General features: G+C 26.8%; 1 protein-coding gene across 1 annotated transcript; it reads left to right on the forward strand.

The window, feature by feature from the left end:
* The first annotated feature begins 6041 nt into the window (after positions 1-6041).
* On the forward strand, positions 6042-8991 carry LOC105360511 (solute carrier family 35 member C2). The gene is made up of 6 exons (XM_011497424.1): positions 6042-6428; positions 6590-6815; positions 6894-7111; positions 7549-7621; positions 7805-8233; positions 8628-8991. The coding sequence occupies exons 2-6, from the start codon at positions 6609-6611 to the stop codon at positions 8973-8975; spliced, it is 1275 nt and encodes a 424-aa protein (XP_011495726.1). The 5' UTR covers positions 6042-6428; positions 6590-6608; the 3' UTR covers positions 8976-8991.
* The last annotated feature ends 827 nt before the right edge of the window (positions 8992-9818 follow it).

A 9818-nucleotide genomic window follows, 5' to 3' on the forward strand; every position in this document is an offset into this window, starting at 1 on the left:
AAAAGGGGCGATTAATGCGAGCGTGGAAAGTCATTGTGATGATCGTGAATCGTTGAAGATGAAATAGAATATCAATATCGTGACTCCTTCGTTTTATATTCGATAAATCTCTCAGCTACGTTCTCTATAAATAACGAATATTGCCCGTCGATTGTAACATACTAAACTTACCAAGGCTCTCGCTCCAGTGGTCTAAGATAAGAAAACTAACGACACAAATGCTACTTTATATTCAATTTGAGCCTTGAATGATATATTAATGGCTTAATGGCGTTTCTCTATTCTAATTCTCTAGATAATCCATTCGATATTACTTAAATTTTTACACGGACAATAATATCTAAGGTAAAATAGAAATGATGGGATGTGCTGTTTAGCAACATGAACGTATTATAATTACTAAATTATAAAATTACCAGACTTTATATTATAATATGCCAATTCTTTAGAAGTCGAATTATCTATTTATTATTAACTTTCCTACACTATTAATATAATTGAGCTTTTAAAGCATTATTTCGCTTATTAATAAATATAAATTTATGAAATGATAACTTATTTTAGCATTTTCATATTGATTGCAAAATGCGTATTTAAGATGTGAATTTCGTTCACTTTATACTTGAAAGTATTTTTTTTTTTTTCCCTATAAATTTAGTCGTATTTGCTTACATTTATTGTCACTAGCAAATAATAAGGAGTCATGTTTACTTTTGAATAGGACGCATAATCAAATGTATGAAATGTATTTAAAATGTATATTCGAAAGCATGTAACATTTGCTTAGCATTAGTCACATTTCGAACTAATTTCATTACTTTTCTTCCTATACAGCGTTCTTAATTTGCAATCACTGCAAGCATTAAAGAACAATCACAACTTCTGTTAAAAAAAAAAAAAAAAAAATATATATATATATATATATATATTCATTTTCATTAAAGCAAATACTCTACAATATGAGAATAATAACATAAAGATTTGTTATAATATTAAAATAAAATATTTTTTATAATATATTCCTATGAATTGATAATTGTATATAATTTAGGGCTGACAAATATAGAAATAAAATTCAAATTATAATCCATTCAATATTATAATATAACTTAGTTTCAGGCAATTGACGATTATAATCTTTATAATGTAGATTTAAATTATAAAAATCCTACACATTGATTAGCACAGAGAAGAATATCACTTTGTTCAGTTTGAAAGAACTTATTTAATTTCATAAAATTTTAGTAAACAAATTGTACAGAAATTTGTTGAGATTATAGATTTTATACGTAGTTCCATGCTTACAGGTTATATATATGTGCATATGTGTATATATATATATATATATGTGTGTGTGTGTGTGTGTGCGTGTGTGCGTGTGTGTGTAATTTTTTTTAACAAATATTTTCATAAAAGACTTTATTATTTAATGTTTATTTCGTAAATTATATAAATTTAAAAGAACTCTGAATATCTGCATTTTTGTAATATAATAGATTAATAAATACAATAGAACATTTATTTGCACTAAGATTTTATTCAAATAGAGTTTTTATTAAGTAAATGTTATTCTTGAATTATATAAAACGACATATAAACTATGTAGTATTAAAATAAGTACAGTATTTATAAATTATAAATTATCTTTGTTACTGTATAATTTTCTTACTATAGTTGTACAATAATTACTAATACTAATTAACGAAATTTTATTTTTATATACTATATATATATATATATATTATATACTATATGCTACTACTTATAAAGCTTCTTAACATTAAAGTCTTTTAATTTATGTATGCAAATATGAAAATTACATTTACCGCTTGAACTTTAAACTAAAATAATATTACAGATTTTAAAGCTGTTTTGCATGATATATTCAAACATTAAAAAATAATTTTAAATGGCCTGCATGCACACAGATCGCCGCCCACCCCCCCCCCCCCGCGCACCCGCGCGGCACCACACACATTTTATTGAATACTCTTGTTACAACAATTGCATGAAAAATTAATAAGAAATCGTAGTGTAATAATGTAAATTAATTGTAAAATATACAACATGAAAAAATTAATTTCAAATAAATTCGAAATTAAATGAAAATTATTGTTCATTATCACTATTAGCCAACAATAGTATGAGTATCATAATAAACATAAATAATGTAAATATTTATCTTACAATACATATCTTTTACACGTGTGACTAATTGGAAAATATTAACGGATATTTGCATAATTTAACATAGATGTACTTTAAAAAAAAAAAAAGTTTCTTAAATATGATATGAATAAAAATTGTAATATTAAATAAAAGTAGGTACTTACTAAACATACGTAATTTTAGTTAAATTTAGCTAAAAAATGAAATGTAAAGCCGGGGAACTGGAATTGCGAAACTTGAATAAAAATAATAATACGATAAAATGTGTTCGTGGAGATGATATTATTTCGACGAAAGTGCATATAAATTAATGACTATAGTATGTTGTACTAAGATTAAAATTAAATCTTCAAAAATTTAAGAACATTTTCTAAAATGTAAGATTTTTTATTTAATATTTTCCTTGTCAATATTTAATTAAGCAATTCATTTAATTAACTATTATTTTAAAACATTATGGAACATTAATATTATTCGCATTGTAGATTGCGTAAAACAAAAATTGTAATTTTCAGACTTGAACGTTTATGTAAGAATATATTTAATTTTTAAGAAGAAATCATTTTTATTTCTGAAAAACTATTTAGAAAAAAATAAATCATTTTTAATAACTTCAATTTATACATGATTTTTTACCTCATCCATTAATTATATCAACTATTCGTGCAATTAAGTTTAGAAAAAACAATCATTTATACTTATTACTCTTCTATTATAAGCAATAAATTTTTTTTTTTTATTAATATTGTGGAATAAGAGTGGAAGTAAATTATTGTTTATATGAAATATATTTAATGAAATGAATCGATAAAAATCAATTTCGCTTTCTGAATTTTTTATTCAGATTATTCTTAATAAACTTATATGCTTTTATACGGTATTATCATAATTCTTATTATCGTTATATATTTTTTTCAGTTAATAAAAAAGCTAAATATGATCTACGTTAAGATTATTTAATTAAATGTATTGAGATACTAAATTATTTCTTAAAAGAAACAAAATAATCGTAGGTTTAAGAAATATTAATATATCAAATTTTGCAAAGTACTACTGTGATCATTTATCACGTATATCATTATTACTGGAAATACATTGATTAAGTGTTATTACTTGTGTAAATTAATTTTTTTTGTAAGAAAATTTTGATCAATATTTATTATTTTTAATCAAATATAAAAGAAATTGCAACTTATATTATTTATTTCACACATTTTTTAAAAACCTTTCGTTTTTATATTACAATTATTTATAAAAAGCCTTTCAATGTGACAAAATAAAATGAATATCAGTACACAAAATAAGTGAAAATTACTTAGAATCTTATAGATTGTTTGGACTCGTTTAGCTAATATTTTATTCCTTTATTAAGCAATATTTACCATTATTATGATAAAACATGTTTCTAAACACAATACATAAAAAAAAAAATAAAAAAAAGAGAGAGAGAGAGAGATTACATAAAAAAAATTGAGATGCGTAAACGTGTTGTAGGTAGTAGTTCTTGTGGAAAAAGAAAAACATCACGTTCCCGCAAATCTATAGAAATTATAATTTTCTAATCGAATGCCATGTCGTAATTAATTTTTTAATTTTTTTAAAATTTTTTTTCGTTTTGTTTTTATTAATAATATTTATCGGATGTTTAAATAATTTTACTAAATGTTACGATTAAAAATTTTCAATAATAAGCACTTCAATTTTTAACAGTTGGGCCATTTTTTCGAGATAAGAGATAAAAATACTATTTAAACGATATGAATAAAATAAAAAAAAAAAAAAAAAAAAAAGTAATACTTACTTTATCGGTCACATCTTATGTCTGCGTTTAATTAAAAAGACATATTGTAATATCAATTACATTTGTCATTTTATTGTAATTTGATAGAGAAGCTTTTTAACGCGCCCCATTAGTTAATATTACAATAATAATAGTGTTTCCAAGTAGATCGCGAGGCTGTTTTTTTTTTTTTTTTTATACGAGGTAAAGAAATTCAAATGATTAAGAATATTAGTGTGTTAAGAAAATTTGGCAAAAATCACAATAGAAAGAGAACAAAGAAGAATGTAAAAAGTAGTGCGATTAATTAATGCAAATATGCGATGTTTAAAAAATGATAGAAAAATCGAGTATTTTAATAAATGTGAAATTACATACGAGATAATGGATTATGAAAATTTTTATACAATAACCATAAGATCGAGGCAAACGAAGAGATGTTTTACTAAAAAAATCTGAAAAAAATTAAAGCGCAACATATTTTTAAGCATTTAACATAATTTAATGATTTTCCTTTAAATGCTGTTCAATAATCATATAATAATTAATAATTAATAGCTTGTCATTATTTCATTACAAAAATGATTAGGTTTAATCGTAAATGAAAATAATTGAATGCATGTGAAGTATCATAAATAAATGATATATCAGTTAAATGGTAATAAAAAAAATGTTGTCAAGTGAGCGAATAGCATTTGTCATTTGTTTGTAAAGAAATTTTATTTATTATAATCAATTTGAAACTCACGTCCAACCACTTTATAAATTTATTATTGTTTAATAATACATATATTTACAATGCTCGCTGCTTATAATAACAATCATTAATATTATTATGATAATGAAAAACAAGGAAAGGGAAAAAATTTATATTATTTTATTCATATTATTGATAGGAAATGTATTTATCATCTCTAGATTGAATTATTTGAAAAAAGCAGCATTTACCACGTAACTTTATCGCTCGTAGAGAGAGAGAGAGAGAGAGAGAGAGAGAGAGAGAGAGAGATTTTCCTTTTCGTTGAAGTTTTCGGTTAACGTGTCAATATAGATTACGAGCATTTGAAAAAATTAAACGAAATTATCGAATAAATAATAGGAGATCTTTCGAGGAATCATCGAGAGTATATGATCGATCGAACAAATTGCTGTAGACTATAAAATAAAAAGCCTTTGATCCTTCAGGATATACGCGAAAAAGTAAGTGATCGATAGCAAAGAGTAAGTATATTTTTTTCTAATTGCTTATTATAATTGTATTCTACTCTTGTCAAGTATCCCTATGCTTTTTATTTTTTTTTTTTTTTTTTTCAACTAAAACTTCAATAAATTCGCAACGCAAAAACACAATTTTATCGCTATCTTGTAAAACTAATAATATTAACACGTAATAATAATCATAAATTCCATCTCGCTTATGAATCACGATACTTTTTCTTTCAACGTATTCCGAATTTTTTTTTCTCTCTCTTACGGCGCGTTAAGCTGCCTTATACATTAGAACGACAGCAAAGTTCGCAAAATTTCTCCAAATTCTATCTCCCCAAGCCTCTTCGACAAAATTCAAATACCAAGCTTTGCGATACGCGTTGTAATGCTTGCTCACTGTATTTATAGATTTTTATGTGAAAAATATCATCATTGGCACTTACACGCCATACTAAGCCGACCATATTTCCACATAATGCCACGCGCACGTTCTACGGACTTGAGATTTCGGACTATCGCTACTAAGCATTAAAGGACAATGCAGCCGTTGTTTTGGTGAAGCTGGCATTGGGAGGAGAGTCGATGAGACGGAGAGTTGGAGCTTTGGAGCCGGGAAATATCCGATTGATCCACACTGCTATCGTAGCTCCTTCTGAACATATTCGATCGACAACGCGTCGACGTCGACTACATTCCGTACTCGAGGTTATATTTACTTTTCTATTACATATCTGCACAGCTAACATTATCATAATGAGGCCATAATTACTCAAAATTATTGCAAATTATTTAGATTTGAGATCATCCACTCGTATTAAATTCATTTCACGAGACTTTGGCAGCGGTATTTTATCATTATTATACATTATACGCGAGAGTAAAAGTGGAAAATAAGATGGATAGAACATTTTTCTATCCAAGGAACATATGCGAGAAAATATTTACCTTTAAACTTGTCGATAAGCCACAAGCTATCAAAGCTTAGTTTTACGCAATTGTCATTATTAGATTATGTAGACAATGCATTTTCAGGATTAATTTCTGCGCTTCTGTAAGCTCGACGATTATTTTAACAGCTAATGGCAAGCTTCCAAGATTATGAATTGTAAGTCCATTAGTACTTTTGGTTTACAGCCGAGAGCGTCGACGTTATGACATGTACTTGGATATGGCGAAGATATTTCAGGTGATACAAGCCCATGACATTACAGCTCATTTATGCCAATAACTGCCCAGCAATTACTTTCCATATTAGTTAAATGGACTGAAGGTAATTAAACAACGTATCGATAATGATTAACGCACTTGATTATGCCTTACTTCCTAGGAATCCAACTACTTCTGATATATATTTATTTTTAACGCTATGAACGCGTAGCCTTAAGATATTCCATTATATATTGCTTGTGCGTGATTGCAAATTATTTCCAGACACCGCTCTAAGAAAAATATGCCAAGATCGAATATCAAATATGAACTTACCGGAGACGACGAAGATACAAATAATTACTTTGCCCAACATGCACAAGAATATCAAACTCTTTCAAAGAAAGCCATTTTTTGGCGCAAGATGATGCAAACTATAATCTTAATATCCGTTTACTTTGTGCTCTCCATTGGACTTACCTTCTATCAGAAATGGCTTTATGGAACTTATGTACGTTAATAATCGATACATTAGAAGCTTTTGATAATAATTACGTATGTAAATTTGTAACGAACAAACTTATTATAGAAATTAAATTACCCGCTATTTGTGGTAAGCTGTCATCTGGTATTAAAATATTTATTATCGAGCTTCATAAGATATGTAAGAAAATGCTGCAAAACGCAGCAGCAAATTTGTCGCTTATCTTGGCAAAATATTGTATGGACCTTAAGTCTGCCTGGAATCGCCAGTGGCTTAGACATTGGATTTTCAAATTGGGCTATGTCACTTATCACAATGTCTCTGTGAGTATTATTACGCACTTTCACATAAGAAAAACCAGACAAAAAAAATCAACAAAATATTGGCAAATACAAATATTACATTTTTTTGTTATCGTGGCCCAACAAGCGTCCAATGCGTTTTACAATTATGACATTAATAACCAAATGCAAAAACAACAACAAATGCTTACCGATAGCTATGTTCAATGAAACCACATGCCCATAGTAAAAATTTAATGATTTCCGCTCGTTGATGCCATCATTTCACATATAACGTTATCTGAATTCATATTTAAAATTCTAAGATATTTTGATATTATTATAATGTATTGATAAAAATATTCATTACGATCTTGTATGGTTTATTTAGTCAATGTAAATTTATTTTCTATATGATTATAAATACGATGAAATGTATGCATAAACAAAAAATAATAAAAAAAAAAATTTTTTTCAAGGTACACTATGACAAAATCAACCACGATTATTTTTATTCTTGGATTCGCCCTTCTTTTTAATTTGGAAAAAAAAGTAAATATCTTGCTTTTGAACTAATGCGAAACAAAAATTTTTAAGAGTTTAAATATAATTTAATCGAACTTACTCGCTAGTTTGGCGTAATTTCAATTCATATTAATTATTAACTCTTTTAAATTTTTAAATTTTATCTCTCTTAAATATCTATACAATAATGTGTAAAATTTATTTTTCCAGTCATGGGTATTGGGAGGAATAGTTTTTATGATATCAAGTGGTTTGGTAATGTTTACCTACAAGTCGACAGACTTCAATTTATTAGGTTTCGTATTATGTCTCCTCGCATCATTTACCAGTGGAATTCGCTGGACAATGGCACAGCTTATAATGCAAAAGTCAAAACTTGGATTAAAAAATCCAGTCGACATGATATACTATATGCAACCATGGATGTTAATGTCAATTTTTCCCATATCCATAGTGGTCGAAGGAACTGACATATACAACGGCCTTGTAAATGTTAATTGGAGCAATTACTCGCTTATAATAACAACAATATTTGTTGTTATCGGAGGAGCTATACTAGCATTTAGCATGGAAGTCTTGGAGTTTTTGGTTGTTACTTATGGTTCTAGTCTAACCTTATCCGTATCTGGAATATTTAAGGTAAATTTCTAATCGATCCCATTCGCGTCGTAACTAATCGTTTGGAATTTTTTCACTTAATTATTATCTATCTCTATGAAAAAGGATAAAAAAGAAAAGAGTCAATGAAAAATTACGTTATATTTTATCATAATATTTACCATAAAATACTAATAAAATAACGACTAAAATAATTTTTTTATTAACCTTATGTGAAAAGGTTCGGTTTCATTTCACATAACATTCAAATAGCAAAAACACTATAATTACAGTCGAAAGTGAAAGATAAACTTTTGCCATTATCTCTGTAATTATCTCCATAGAATATAGTGTCTTACTGTTTGTTGTTGTTGTTGTTGTTGTTTTTTTTTTATTTGTTTATTGTGAAATTTGTTTAACATAATGAATATTTTAGGAAATATGCATTCTGGTCATAGCATACGAATGGAAAGGAGATCAAATGAGTGGCCTTAATTTTATAGGTTTACTTATGTGCCTTGGCGGAATAATTCTACATGTAATACAAAAAATAATGATACATAAAAAGGAATCGATCAATGAGTTAGAACTACAGTCAAATTCATTAACTACAAGCTGTTCTAAGTCCGACGAAGCCATTGACACTAATCTTCCGCTCATAATGCAGAAATCAAGTTCATTAACAAATTTACTTAATGCCAATTTTAGCTCGGATGAAGATGACGAATTTAGAATAGAAAATTCAAAAGAATTATTATCTAGTATCTTGCAAAGAAGAGAATGAATGCAATTTTTAGTTTTTTTTTTTTTTTTTTTTCTTATTTATCACAATACAGTAACTTATGATTTTGACATTCCTAAGAGTATTAACGTTTTCATTGTTTTTCAACTATTAAGTGAAAATACATTTATAAGAGTGTTTATTACGCATAAACCTAAATAACTATTAATATGTTTAGTCATTAGATGATAAGATATGAATGTTTTAAAGTTATTGAATACAATGAAAGCGTCCTCTTTGGTTCACTCCAAAAGCAAATTAGTACCAATGATTATACTTATGCATTTATGTATACCCATCGTGTGTTTACAGGCTCATGTATATGTGTGAGCGCGCACGTGTGGATTAAGAATTTTCCAAGTTGCACATTCTGAAATATTCTACGATTTTACGTAAAATATTCATTTTCCATTATCAAGAGTTTGTTAAAAGTTCATCTTACCAACGTTGAAATTTTTAATTTCAACGTCTTCTCATTCTAGTATCAAAGCTGCCATATTAAAATTTAAACAATGGGCTTAATACAAATGTACAAAAATATGAATTGTTATAAAATAATCGATACTTATATTTTTAAATGCGTTACAAATGAATAAAATATAGTTATATGCAATTGTATTTTTTATTTTACAAATAGAAGTATGTAAAATATTTGGTAATATTATATATAACTGTATTTTATTTTAATAATTACTGCCCATTTACTTTTGAACATTGTCTGTGATTAGTATTCTTCCTCGTCGTTTGTTTATCGGGATTCCTATGTAACATATTTGAATAAATATTAAGTTAATATATTTTGTATTATGAGTGATTTTTCTATTATGAAATACTCATTTTGTACGA

This window comes from Ceratosolen solmsi, unplaced genomic scaffold, assembly GCF_000503995.2.
Source record: "Ceratosolen solmsi marchali unplaced genomic scaffold, CerSol_1.0 scaffold47, whole genome shotgun sequence".
Taxonomy (NCBI): Eukaryota; Metazoa; Arthropoda; class Insecta; order Hymenoptera; family Agaonidae; genus Ceratosolen; species Ceratosolen solmsi.

Coding starts and splice junctions, on each gene's coding strand:
- LOC105360511 (XM_011497424.1), top strand. CDS start 6,609: ATGCCAAGATCGAATATCAAATATGAACTTACCGGAGACGACGAAGAT. Junction 6,816..6,893: donor AATGGCTTTATGGAACTTAT/GTACGTTAATAA, acceptor AACTTATTATAG/AAATTAAATTACCCGCTATT. Junction 8,234..8,627: donor CCGTATCTGGAATATTTAAG/GTAAATTTCTAA, acceptor TGAATATTTTAG/GAAATATGCATTCTGGTCAT.